Here is a 13,677-nt window from a genome sequence, read left to right on the forward strand (position 1 = left end):
ATTTATTCTTAAGCCAAATTTCCACTATTTCTAGCATTCACATATAATTGTCACATTTGGCCCCCTAGTGAAAGTCTGCATATGCATTCAATCAAAATTCTGCATATGCATTCCACAAAATTCCCTTGGAAATTTTGGTCTGTCGTTTGTTGGAGACATTGAAATGATGGCTTTAGCGAATTTCTCCCTCAGACCTCTTAGCAAACAGAGATTACATACAGGGCCATCTCCGTCAGCTGCTCCTTTGTGAGGTTGAGTGGGTGATTATAGGCTGTTATTCCATATTTACGTCTTTCCATGTCAGGTGGCAGGTTGGCACGAAGGAGACCATTGTTCATGATATTCACAAATGATGCCATGGCATGCCATCCTTTATTATTAAACCAGACCTGAGAAAGGGAACACATCACAGCTTAATGAAAAGATCAGGAGAAGGTTGAGCTTGAGAGAGGTCACTCACGTGTGACTTACTCACCTTCACATTGTTTTGGCTGGTGAGTCCTGAAAGGACATCCGGAAGTCTGTGAAGGAACTGATCTAAAGAACCATTCTGCAAAAGAACAAAAATGAAGAGTCATGCCAGGTGTCTACGATAATGTTCTAACAATGTGCAAGCTGACATTATCAAGTGTGTCACTTTGCAATGACCAAAAAAACAAACAAATGCCTTTAAAATTCAAGAAATGGTGGCAAAAATAACTTTGCCTTTGTCTTTATGTTATAGTTAAGCAATATCATACAAACAAGAGTCCTGTTTTTCCCAAAAATGAGCATGATAGCAAATGTGATGTTTATTCAATTCAAATGTTTATTCAACAGTTCTATAAACAAGAAGTTACTATTAAATGACAATTTAGATGCACCAAGTTACAGTTCAGACATAATATTTAATAACACATAACCAGTGTTGGGCAAGTTACTCTGAAAATGTAATCAAATTACTGATTACTCCTTTTAAAAGTAATCACGTTACTGTTCTGATTACTTTATTTCAAAAGTACTAGTTACGCTATTTTTTTCTCCATGAAATATGAAATCCCAGCATACACGCTCCCGATAAATATTTGTTATTAAAGCATCAACATTCACAGAACACTGTTATTTTTAACTAAAGCAAGCGGCTGCTGCGTGCATGGTTTGGATGGCAGAATGCCAGCAGAGAGCGCTGCATTTATAATCTCTAAAAGACATCTCAGTTTATCGCAATCTCACAAATCTCTGTTATAACACAATAAATATATGCATAATGAATCTTTCATAATGTCTACAATTTCGTGTGTTATAATGAGAGGATTCGTGAGCAAATTTCAGCACTGCATTGCTCAACGCAGCGAACACGTGTCTAAATAGAAACTCTGCATACGCTTGCACCTGTTAATCGTTTATATTTTATATTAGTTCATGTTGCTTTTGTGCAATAGATGAATAACAATTTATTTGTTTTAGATATTTTATGTTTAGATATTTCTATTTCGCGGGAGTCCCGTGAATCATTTTATTCTCCCGCATCCCGCACACACACGAGTGTCTACCCGCCCGCACCAGCACTCGCCCATCTTGTCCTGCGCCACGCTCTTTTGCGTCGGGTCTCGCGGGAGCAGGTCTCTAATCCACTGGCACTTGACTCCACAGTGTGTGTGCTACATCCTTTTTACAATCTCTAGATTATAAAACACTGCATTCTGTCACCAATGTAACGTGGCAGTAGCGTATAGAGACTTCGGCTTGTAACTGTACTCTAATGACTATTTTGAAAATTATAATGCGTTAAAGTACTCCGTTACTAAAAAAGTAATCAAATTACTTAGTAACGCGTTACTGCCCAACACTGCACATAACACAGTGCTGGTGCTTTGTTTCTGAATGAATCAACATTTTGGAATGAACCGTTTGAGTGAATGATTCAAAGACCCATTCATAAACACAATGACTGAATTCCGAAATTGCATACTTCCCTAAAATGTAGTAGGTGAAAAACAGTATCTGAAAAGAGTAGTATGTATTCATAAAACAGTAGGTGAAAAAAATAAGCTGGACAGACACTGTATAGATAGACACTAGCCCATGGGGACACAGAAGAGGAGTTGTGCAGTTGTGCAGAAGAGCAGTGAAGCAACGCAACTGACACTGGAAGGTCACATGACAACATGATGAATGTTGTATGTCCAGATTTCATTCATGCCGCACACATTTATATTATATAGAATATATACTTATTAAAACGTAGGTGGCACACCTCTGCGATGCTGTAGCGTCGTCTAATAGCCAAAACAGACTCCTCCAGGTGATGTGGCTCATCCACAGCTTGAGAGTTTTTAGCTCCCAGAGAGAAACCTCCATATCTGCAATGGGTAAGCAGAGATTTCATGAACACCAAATCAAACTGAAATTAAATGTTGAATGTTTGGATTTCTGACGGCAATCAACTCACCTAAATTCATTTACCCATTTCTTCATCTTCAAACTGTATGAGAGAGAGAGAGAAAAGTTACACATCTGTGCTGTCAAAACAGATGACTTTTTCAGATGAGTATTTTCCATAATAAATGAAAAAGGAACCTTTTCTTCAGAATCTGGGGGTATGTTTTGATGAGGTAGTCAGTAATGTTGCGACCTGTCAAATTTTGCAGGGAATCACCTGTCATTTGTTTTATCTACATGAGGAAAAGGTGGTAGTGTTAGTTCAAAAATAAAAACACCAGATGAAGTACAATAACAAGTAAGCTATTCGATTTATTTTCAAGATCTCTCTCTTTTTTTTTTTTATACATTTGTTTCTCTTGGTTTCAAAGTTGTAGTTTTTTTTCCCCCCAAATGTGTTTTTCCCTAAGGAAAAGGACAATAAATGTAAACATCTCTATTAAAGGGGTCATATGACGTTACCCCCAAATGTGGAGAGAAAAGTTACACATCTGTGCTGTCAAAACAGATGACTTTTTCAGATGAGTATTTTCCATAATAAATGAAAAAGGAACCTTTTCTTCAGAATCTGGGGGTATGTTTTGATGAGGTAGTCAGTAATGTTGCGACCTGTCAAATTTTGCAGGGAATCACCTGTCATTTGTTTTATCTACATGAGGAAAAGGTGGTAGTGTTAGTTCAAAAATAAAAACACCAGATGAAGTACAATAACAAGTAAGCTATTCGATTTATTTTCAAGATCTCTCTCTTTTTTTTTTTTTATACATTTGTTTCTCTTGGTTTCAAAGTTGTAGTTTTTTTTCCCCCCAAATGTGTTTTTCCCTAAGGAAAAGGACAATAAATGTAAACATCTCTATTAAAGGGGTCATATGACGTTACTAAAAAAGAACGTTATTTTGTGTATTTGGTGTAATGAAATGTGTTTATGCGGTTTAAGGTTAAAAAAACACATTATTTTCCACATACTGTACATTATTGTTTCAGCAACAATACTACAGCGAGAATAAAAGTTACGCCTTCTTTCTTTGCGCATACATTTGGGCGGTGATATGCAAATCTTCCCACACAGTGAGGTAGACATGTGGGGGCGTGTTTAAACAAGGCGTTTTAGGAGGGCGTGGACGAGTCTTAACTTTTATAAAGAATATATATTTGGGTTTGAGACTTTAGTCTTTAGGGATATTATCTATTCACAGCTTGTAACACTCCAAAGAGAAAGGAAAACTTGAAATCGCATCATATGACCCCTTTAACAATGACAGATTATTTCTGGGAGTATGCTAACTGATTGAAATGTACAGTAAATACCAGCATACATCTTACAACATACTGTACATGAGGTTACACTATCATTCAAAGGTTTGGGGCAAAATGTCTTTTATTCAGCAATTTCATGCATTACATTTATGAAAGTGACAGTAAAGACTTTTACACTGTCCCAAAAAAAATACTTTAAATAAATGCTGTTCTCTTCCTATTCAAAGAATTCTTAAAAAAAAAAATAACATCACAGCTTCCACAAACATTCTAAGCAGTGCAGCTGAGCACCAATCATCATATTAAAATGATTTCTGAAGGATCCTGTGACACTGAAGACTGGTATAATAGCTTTGCCATCAGAGGAATAAAATTACTTTAACAGAATAAAATGACTAGAAAACTGTTATTTTATACGGTAATAATATTTCACAATATTACTGTTTTACTGTATTCTTGATCAAAAAACGCAGCCTTGGTGAGCCTAAGAGACTTTTTTTCAAAACAACAACCAAAATGTTAAAGCTTAAACATATTGTATATTATTGATGAATACATGGATGGAAAGCAGACCTGAGGAGGGGGGATTCCTCCTGCTCCCTCCGGGCAGTCCGGCAGCATCCTGCGGATATCCTCAGTACTGCACTTACAGTCAGGGGATGGCTTCTCTACAGTCCAGTTGCCTTCATGAAAGAGCTGCCACATGCTGTAGGGAATCTGGGGCCGGGTAAACTTTGTTTCAGCTTCCTCTAAACACTCGGTGTCTCTGAAAGAGCACACAATAAAGCATCACGTTACATTGATTAAACAGACTGGCCTATTTTCTCTTGTTGTTTCCCCAGTGACAGGGATCGTACCTGTTTGGCTCCATACATTTGGTCCCAAATCCAGGTGGATTCAGCAGGGCATCCAGGAGGTTCTGTATGACTGGATCCTGGGGGGCATCATTGCTTTATGGGAAAGAGAAAATAAGTGAGAAATCTGCAGGTGACAGCAGGATTTTCCTTGAAACGCTCCTTCCCTGAATGTAGTACCTGAAGAAGGTAAACTGTTCTCCATACATCCACGGCTGGAGCTCCAGGGATGGATATTTCCCAAAGGGTGGGACAATGAGACTGAAGAGCAGAGCGATAAGGACAAAAACCGCAGGAAGTACAATCTGCAAAACATGATGGCTTTATAAATCAACCATTGTTTTATTGTTTACAGTCTTTTATGATTACCAAAGCTGCATTTATTTGATCAAAAATACAATAAAAAGTAATATTGTAAAATATTATTACAAATAAATGTTTTTTTTATATATTTTAAATTGTAATTTATTACTTCCTCCAAAGTTTTGAACGGTTGCATATTTTACATTATATGCCTTTGTCAAATTGAAATGATTCTGCTGTTTTTTCCAATACATTTCTTTCCGTTGACTGAATTTGTACTGACCAGCAGCATTAAAATAGTTGCTGACACAGATAATCTGATAAGTATTTGCATGTTATGGTTGATATTTAAAATTCTATACTATTTTGTTTAAATAAATAAATAATGAAATAAATCAAAAACATTGTTTTAAATGCCATAATTTAGGAATTTAGGAATCGTATTTGCTAAAGATTACACTTAAGACCTTTTTATATATATTTTTAAAGATAAACATTAAGTGAAAGTTAGATGACAGCAAAGATAATAGAATATTCAATAGCCATCGATACATATGAAAGACCCACACATTGCCTTGAAAACCTCAGTGGAAGACAAGAAACAATATGTACTATGACCTACTATGTGCACCTGCCTTACCTATTATTTCTAAAAGCCAATTTACTTGGAATTTACTGCTGCAGACAATGATTTTTATTTTTTTCATTTGGAATAACCTGTACTAATGAACAATGCAATATAACACCAAGAACATGTATCTGAATAATGAACAAAAAAACATTATCATCCACCGACAAGGCTGTTGTTAGATAATCAGGCAAGAAGGCACAATTATTAGTTGATCATTTCAAAATGATTGTAGTATCTTGTCTATTAGTACTGTGTACCTGAGCAAAAATGCCTCTGCGACTGCGAAGGGCATACTTCAGTCTTTTGGTGAAAAGTGCTCGAAGCTGCTGACATGTGAGGAAACAACCTGTTAGAGGAGCACTGCCACCCTGACCATCCCCACTCAGTGGTTCTGTCTCCTGGGCCTCTGTGTACGAGAGAAAGACCTTCTGGTTAACATCATTACACCTGCGCTACTGCTGTCAACAATAACGCAGACAGTTTTGTTTTATATTGTACCTTTCCTAATTGTCTTTTTTCGTCCTGCCAGCGAAGCAGAGAGAAGAATAAAACAAACAAACAAAAATTTTTTTTTTAAATACCTGACAAAACCAAGCCCTAGACCTGCTCTATATTGTCATTTTCCACTTGACTTGCTCTTTGCAACAACACAACCTTGTTTCTGCAAAGACATTCAGCATGATTTCTAGAAAACAATGTCTGACGTGTTTACGTTTTATGTGGCGTGACGCAAAATCGATCTGAGCGGTCAGACTGAAATGGATTTCCAGAAATGCACTTTCAATATGATTTCAAACCACATATGAATGTAGCTTGAAACAGATTTGTAAAAATCGTATTTCATGTGATTTTTTTTCATTGCTAAATATGATTGATTCCAATCAAATATGCACAAAAATCAGACTTGGACTGACAGTCTGAAAAAGGCTATTGGCTCATCAGGTACAGATCATATTCATTCACCTGTGTCTCTGTCCTCCGACGCCGCCCCCTGGTGGTCTGGAGATGCTGCTGGCTCTTCAGGGTCTGCATCCACACCGGTCTCCTCTGCCACACGCAGAAAGATCTAAAATATAAAGGCAAAGCTAAATATTACAGTCTGACGAAGCCCCTTCTGCCTCCACATGGCAAGAAGACATATTATGTTACAACAGCAGCCATGAGAATAAGCACCCTCTACTTAGTACTGGTTTATTTTTAGCTAATGTTAGAACCCACAAAGGTTTAAGAGGGATTTCCTCTCTCGGCACCAGAATGGGATAATGACTTTCTGTCGACAGACATGTATACCACAACCTAGAACTTCAGTGAGGGGTAAATCCTTTTACAGTAGGAACGAATCAGTGGGTGGGGACAAGCTGCTGCTTCAGAGCTGTCTCACCTCTTCTAATGTAGTGTCTGACAACCCATAACTGACTACACCAAACTCGCCCTGCCGTTTATCCAGTTCGTTCAGGAAGAGGGCGAGACTGCCGTCCTCTGAGGCAGCATGGGGCAAGTTGATGACCGCCTCTCTGCCGATGTCCTCCACCAGCTGAGCATCAGGGACATACTGCTGTGCAAGAGCCATTAGGGCGGCAGCATCTAAAACAAGAAGGTATCAGAGCCCTTACACCAGGGATGGGCAACTCAGGCACTCATGATCCACTTTCCTGCAGAGTTTAGCACCAACCCTAATCAAAAACACCTGAAGAAGCTAATAAAAAGTTTTCAGGGTTACTAGAAAGCTACAGGCAAATTAGTTTGATCAAGGTTGGAGCTAAAATCTGTGGAAAAGTACCGGATCCCAAGGGCCAGAGTTGCCTGGATTTAAACAGCATGGCAACACTACACACTAGAACAGATGTCAGACAGCTTAGACAATTTCTTAAGACATGTGATGCAAAAAAGCCTTGCAAGGCAAAGCTGTACCTACTGAATCCATTCTCTTCACTGCCCAGTCCTGTGTCATCACTTATTGAGGAATCGCTGTCCTGAAACATAGAGACCTGGTGAATATTATGCAGAAAGGCGGTGTACAACTGATGCACTACTGCCAGGGCATTTTCACACCTGGCTCGTTTGGAGCATTTATTTCAGAACCTGGTGGGTTTTCTCTCTTTGGTTCATTTTGGCATATGTGAACACGGCAATAACGCTCAGATCCACACCAAAACAATTGGTCTGGTGGTCTCACCAAAGTGGGCTAACCCCGATTCAAACCAAACTTTGGAGCGGTTTGGTTGTGGTGAAAAAAAGCAATCCGAAGCAATCAACAGAAATATATGCCAAGCTGTATAACTCATTGGAAATGCATTATATGTAAAAAAGCAGCAGTGGTTGATTCTGTGGATTATCACATTAGTTATCGCAGTTAAAGAAGAGCTCCTCTTCACCTTCCTGTGGAGCTGACTTGTCAATCCATCTTGATGGATGGCACTATCAGCGGAATCCCGAAACATGTATTTGACCAATAAGTGGATAGTTTGACCTGCGTGACTTACATAAACACATTTTGATATGCTTTGAAATTTTGCCTTTTGAAAGCAAACTGAGCCAAGAAGAAAAAACAACATTGTAACAATTTGGGTCCCTGTTTTGGAATGAAGCAAATGATCTACAGCTCTGAAAATGTCCTTAAGGTACTCAATAGGAAATGGAAGATAGTCCCTCTTGGCGTCTGATCTATATGTGGGTCATCTCACCTTGGTAACTACAGTTGAAGGGAGTTTGCCAGTGCTGGTGCTGCTGGGTGTACTATGCATCTCTCTCTTGACCAGCGTAAGGTAGTATCCTGTACCAAGACGTGCCTTGAGGAAGAGTGGTGTTCCACAGCAGCACAGCTTTCCCTGGGAAATGATTGCAATGCGGTCACCGAGGAGATCAGCCTCATCCATGTAATGTGTGGACAGAATGATGGTGCGGCCTGAAATCCAAAGGGCGTTTAGTCTGGTAGCTCACAAACCAGTAAATAGTCATTTTTCAAAAGCAAAGTTTTAAAAGACCTTCACGGTATTTGAGCAGAAGGTCCCAAATCCCACGACGGGAGTAGGGGTCCACACCAGCTGTGGGCTCATCCAAGACCACAACCTTTGACCCGCCTATGAAAGCGATTGCAACAGACAGTTTCCTTTGCATGCCACCTGCCAAGAAAGACAAAAAATGCCCAAGTAAAGCTGAGATGTCACAGTTGAGAGAACACCACAACAGACATTGAACACCTGAATGGATTTGAAATATATATACATTTGTTAATCTACCTGAAAGGTTTTTGGTCTGCTCGTGTCGTTTGTGTTGTAAGCCCACATTATCCAAAAGAGAATTGATCTCCTTCTTCACCTCCCCCATGCTCATGCCTTTCATTCGACCGTAGAACCACACATGCTCCTCCACCGTCAGGCTTCAGTGACATACAAGAGAACACCAATAATGTTAAACATACAGAATATGTTAGTATAGGAAGTATAAGCTTGACTTGTGGCAACACAAATGTTAACTATTACGATTGAAAACAAGTGCTGTGGTATCATGTTAATAATGTTTGTTATTACATTATATTATAATGATGATTATTATGATTTTATTATTTTATTGCCATGGAATAATAATTAATTCGTAATTAGTGTCAAAAAGCAAAAATAAGACAAACATGAAAAATCAGTTACTGATAACCAGACACTTCAGTATAAAAATAATCAGTATAGGTATCAGCTATAAAAAAATAACATCAGTGGTCTCAAAGTAAAATTACCACGGTACATGTAAAATTATCATGATATCACTTTATAATTTTTGTTGACTGCTGGCCTACATGTCAAAGAGGACATTGTGCTGGGGACACACTCCCAGAGTCCTGCGGATCAGATCCATATCTGTGCGAATGTCCATTCCCTTCACGTATATCGTACCAGCACTGGGAGGAAACAGTCCTGTTAGAATCGACCTGTGAGGCAAATAATCATGAAGTATTGAATGAGTTAATCAATTAGTCAAAGCTGGACAAAGATTTGAAATTAAATATTAGATATGTGTAATGAATCATTTTTAAGCTCTCACATAGTGGTTGTTTTGCCAGCTCCATTATGACCTAGAAAAGATGTTATTTGGCCCTCAAAGAACCTTATATTAAGGTGATTGACAGCAAGCTTAGCCCCTTTTTTATAAATCTTCACCAAGTTTCTTATGGCAACTCCCAGAATGAGGTTTGTCGGTTCAGCTTCAATCCGATCTGTAACAAACATTGCAATTAAGAAATATTTAATCAAAAACATGCTCCATGCATCACACAAATACTGAAAACTTCTGTATTTCAAATATTGTCACTTATTAGTTTGATGCTCTTACCATCGGGTTGATCTCTAGGTGTCATGTTATTTGGCCCTCAAAGAACCTTATATTAAGGTGATTGACAGCAAGCTTAGCCCCTTTTTTATAAATCTTCACCAAGTTTCTTATGGCAACTCCCAGAATGAGGTTTGTCGGTTCAGCTTCAATCCGATCTGTAACAAACATTGCAATTAAGAAATATTGAATCAAAAACATGCTCCATGCATCACACAAATACTGAAAACTTCTGTATTTCAAATATTGTCACTTATTAGTTTGATGCTCTTACCATCGGGTTCATCTCTAGGTGTTGGAGGAACAGGCAACCCCACCTCTAATGGAACCCCACCCCAGTAATTGAGCTGGAAGATAAAATACCACGGTCTGGGGATCCCATACTGCCCTGTTGAACACATCCAATTATTGTCATATTTTTACATGCAAACTAAATCAACACAATGAGTTTGTTTATCATATATTTATGCTTAATAAACCAAGTTATAAAACAAACTGTATTTGACATGTACCAACATGTTACTGTGATTGTATCAGATAATAATGCCATGATACTTTGATGCTGCATTGTATGTGAACATACAGACAAAACTTCAGCGACACGCCACAGTTAGAATTGCATGTGTCTGCTTTTGCGTTTGCTCACAGAAAGATGCTTTACCTGGAAAAACAGCTTCAATGTACCAAGTGGCCAGTGCATAAATGACAGCATCGGCATACAGCATCACAATGGAGATAGTGAAGTTGTAGCTGTCTCCCTCCATGGGGCTTGATCTCAAGTTGAACCACTGGATCCCCACACCCTGCTCTTCATACTGCGAGAAATACTCACAGCCAAAACCAAAGGCTACTGGAGACAGGAAGCTCTACAGGGAAATAAGTCATCACTTTAAACATCTGAAATACAGGGTTTATTACGAACAGGCAGAAATGCAATCTATTTTCTAATAATCTTCTCCTTTGCAGCTCTCAAATCACATTCCTGTATATACTGTTATATGTGCCAGGGAAAGTAGATGAAAGCTCTCACCGCTAGGATCCTGTGTGTGCTGGTGAGATATTCCCTCCAGGCCACACACAGCACATACGGCAGGTAAAGGGTGAAGTAAATGAGTCCTCCACACGCTGCTGCCAGGTTAGCTCTTGAGAAGAATGTGCTGATGAGGAAGCAAAGCATGATGGTGGCTGTAGCGAATGCAGCCAGGAAGAAGAAAACAACAGTCGGGTCACTGTAGGGTAAGATATCGCCCCACTGCAGGAAAGAAGAGAAGCAGAAACCTCAATCAGAGTATATTCATTTCAATGAATCTTTTGATAACTGAAAGAGAAAAAAACTAGTACTATGGGCTCAGGAGAGCTTTAAGTTCCTTTTCACACTATCAGAGTTCACCTTAAGTGCGGCGATAAGGAGTCCAGCGCTGAAAAGGAAGGGCAGGTAACTGCTGATGAACCAGCTGAGCCACAGCATCCCAGAGCTCAGACCCATGATACGCATTGTCTCCTTCAGGCGAGCCTCTTTCTCATAGACCACACCTTTTATGATCATAGCCACAGAATAGATCCAAGCCAGTGTCATGAACAGAGGCAGAGAGCGATTCAGGACACGTAGGAACCTAAGAAAAGAGGATAACGACAAGTGCCCAAAACTAAGACAAAAATGTGGCCAAGTTCTAAGAAATGCTGCTGCCAGGTTAGCTCTTGAGAAGAATGTGCTGATGAGGAAGCAAAGCATGATGGTGGCTGTAGCGAATGCAGCCAGGAAGAAGAAAACAACAGTCGGGTCACTGTAGGGTAAGATATCGCCCCACTGCAGGAAAGAAGAGAAGCAGAAACCTCAATCAGAGTATATTCATTTCAATGAATCTTTTGATAACTGAAAGAGAAAAAAACTAGTACTATGGGCTCAGGAGAGCTTTAAGTTCCTTTTCACACTATCAGAGTTCACCTTAAGTGCGGCGATAAGGAGTCCAGCGCTGAAAAGGAAGGGCAGGTAACTACTGATGAACCAGCTGAGCCACAGCATCCCAGAGCTCAGACCCATGATACGCATTGTCTCCTTCAGGCGAGCCTCTTTCTCATAGACCACACCTTTTATGATCATAGCCACAGAATAGATCCACGCCAGTGTCATAAACAGAGGCAGAGAGCGATTCAGGACACGTAGGAACCTAACAAAAGAGGATAACGACAAGTGCCCAAAACTAAGACAAAAATGTGGCCAAGTTCTAAGAAATATAATAATAAAAAAAGAAAATCTCAAAAGAAATATAAAAAGAATATGATATAATACAATATAAAAATAAATATAAAACAAACAAACAAACAAAAAAACGTATTAATGTATGTAGCACAAAGGTTTTGATGTGCAACCTATATTCCAGAAAAGTTGGGACGCTTTGTAAAAAGCAATACATTTAAAAACCTGTGATTTGTTCATTCTCTTTAACTTTTATTTAATTGACAAAAGTACAAAGAAAAAACAGCTTCAGTGTATTTTGTAAATAAAAACAATTTTTGATTTTGATGGCTGCAACACACTCCAAAAAAGTTGGGACAGAGGCAAAATAAAAGTGACAAGGTTATTATAGAATAGAAGATATTATAGAATATCCAAATTAAACCGTTTTAAAACAGTTCACAGTAAGCAGGTGGATTGGTAATAGGTGAGAGCATCATATTTGGGTATAAAAGGAGAATCTCAGTCTTGGCAAGCAAAGCTGGATCATGGCTCATCACTTAGTGCATCAATAAATGCAACTTGAATCTCTGTTACTCTAGGAGAAAGCTATACATCAGTTCTATGCAGTGATGCTGCTGGGTTCTCTGGGCCAGAGCACATCTCAGATAGTCAAAAAGACTGTAAATGTGTGCTGTGGTCAGATGAGTCCACATTTCAACAGGTTTCTGGGGAAAATGGACATGGTATAGGGCTGCAGCAGAGCAAACGGCATGGGTGACTGGCATATGTGCCAAGGTACCATTGGCATGGCACGTATTGGAATTGTACAGAGACATCTACTGCCATCAAGATTATGTCTTTTATAGGAAGTCCATGGTTGTTAGATCAAGACAATGCCAGGTCTCATTCTGCATGAGCTATAACAGCGTGGTTTCGTAAACACAGAGAGAATGTGCTAGACTGGCCTGCCTGCAGTACAGATCTGTCTCCTATTGAAAATGTATGACAAGTCATTAAAAAAAGGAGAATCAGACAACGACGATCCCAGACTGCTGAGCATCTGAAGTTTTGTATCAAGTGAGATTGGACAAAGATTTTGCTTGCAAATCCTCATTTTATCCTCAATTCCCAAAGAATTAACCAATGTAATTAAAAGAAAAGTTGGTAAACATGCCTCTGTCCCAACTTTTTTGGAGTGTGTTGCAGCCATCAAAATCAAAATGTCTTTATATTTACAAAATAAAACTAAGGTGGCCAGTGAAAACATTGGAATTTTTTTTCTTTGTACTTTAATCAGTTAAATAAAGGTTAAAGAGAATGAACAAATAACATACTTTTGATTTTATGGCATTTCACAAAACGTCCCAACTTTTCTGGAATTGGGGTTGTACATTGTGAAGTAACATGTGGTGTGAAACTGAAGAGTGCAACTCACATGTCATCAACAAAGCAAGGGTAGGGCATCTGTTGCACATATATGCCCGTTTTTGGCTCTTTACCGGTGAGCAAATGTGTCACAGCTCTCTCAACTAAATCCTGTACGTAAATAAAACCACCCCAAACATAGCGGAGGTCACTGAATGGCTCAGCAGCCGGGCCTGGATCCCAAAATCTGTTACATAATGAAACATGATATCAGCTTCATTAAGCAATTGGCCATGGAAGTGTTACATTAATCATTTTTCTGTAAACTTAAGTTTATGTGTGGACAT

General features: G+C 38.9%; 1 protein-coding gene across 1 annotated transcript in view; it reads right to left on the reverse strand.

The window, feature by feature from the left end:
* Nucleotides 1–13,677, reverse strand: part of abca7 (ATP-binding cassette, sub-family A (ABC1), member 7) — a 38,859-nt gene that overhangs the window by 8,904 nt on the left and 16,278 nt on the right. Inside the window, exons 13-35 of the mRNA XM_016231853.1 lie at nucleotides 13,401–13,577; nucleotides 11,732–11,954; nucleotides 10,817–11,038; nucleotides 10,448–10,652; nucleotides 10,061–10,174; nucleotides 9,502–9,673; nucleotides 9,257–9,388; nucleotides 8,706–8,845; nucleotides 8,451–8,588; nucleotides 8,151–8,371; nucleotides 7,382–7,439; nucleotides 6,848–7,050; nucleotides 6,430–6,532; nucleotides 5,965–5,988; nucleotides 5,724–5,872; nucleotides 4,713–4,837; nucleotides 4,536–4,628; nucleotides 4,252–4,444; nucleotides 2,976–3,070; nucleotides 2,432–2,464; nucleotides 2,237–2,342; nucleotides 476–550; nucleotides 220–389 (exon numbers count right to left, since the gene is read on the reverse strand). Of these exons, the coding sequence (XP_016087339.1) occupies nucleotides 220–389; nucleotides 476–550; nucleotides 2,237–2,342; nucleotides 2,432–2,464; nucleotides 2,976–3,070; nucleotides 4,252–4,444; nucleotides 4,536–4,628; nucleotides 4,713–4,837; nucleotides 5,724–5,872; nucleotides 5,965–5,988; nucleotides 6,430–6,532; nucleotides 6,848–7,050; nucleotides 7,382–7,439; nucleotides 8,151–8,371; nucleotides 8,451–8,588; nucleotides 8,706–8,845; nucleotides 9,257–9,388; nucleotides 9,502–9,673; nucleotides 10,061–10,174; nucleotides 10,448–10,652; nucleotides 10,817–11,038; nucleotides 11,732–11,954; nucleotides 13,401–13,577 (3,171 nt within the window). The remainder of the gene's footprint in view (nucleotides 1–219; nucleotides 390–475; nucleotides 551–2,236; nucleotides 2,343–2,431; nucleotides 2,465–2,975; nucleotides 3,071–4,251; nucleotides 4,445–4,535; nucleotides 4,629–4,712; nucleotides 4,838–5,723; nucleotides 5,873–5,964; nucleotides 5,989–6,429; nucleotides 6,533–6,847; nucleotides 7,051–7,381; nucleotides 7,440–8,150; nucleotides 8,372–8,450; nucleotides 8,589–8,705; nucleotides 8,846–9,256; nucleotides 9,389–9,501; nucleotides 9,674–10,060; nucleotides 10,175–10,447; nucleotides 10,653–10,816; nucleotides 11,039–11,731; nucleotides 11,955–13,400; nucleotides 13,578–13,677) is intronic.

This window comes from Sinocyclocheilus grahami, unplaced genomic scaffold (assembly GCF_001515645.1).
Source record: "Sinocyclocheilus grahami isolate Dianchi unplaced genomic scaffold, SAMN03320097.WGS_v1.1 scaffold400.1, whole genome shotgun sequence".
Classification (NCBI taxonomy): Eukaryota; Metazoa; Chordata; class Actinopteri; order Cypriniformes; family Cyprinidae; genus Sinocyclocheilus; species Sinocyclocheilus grahami.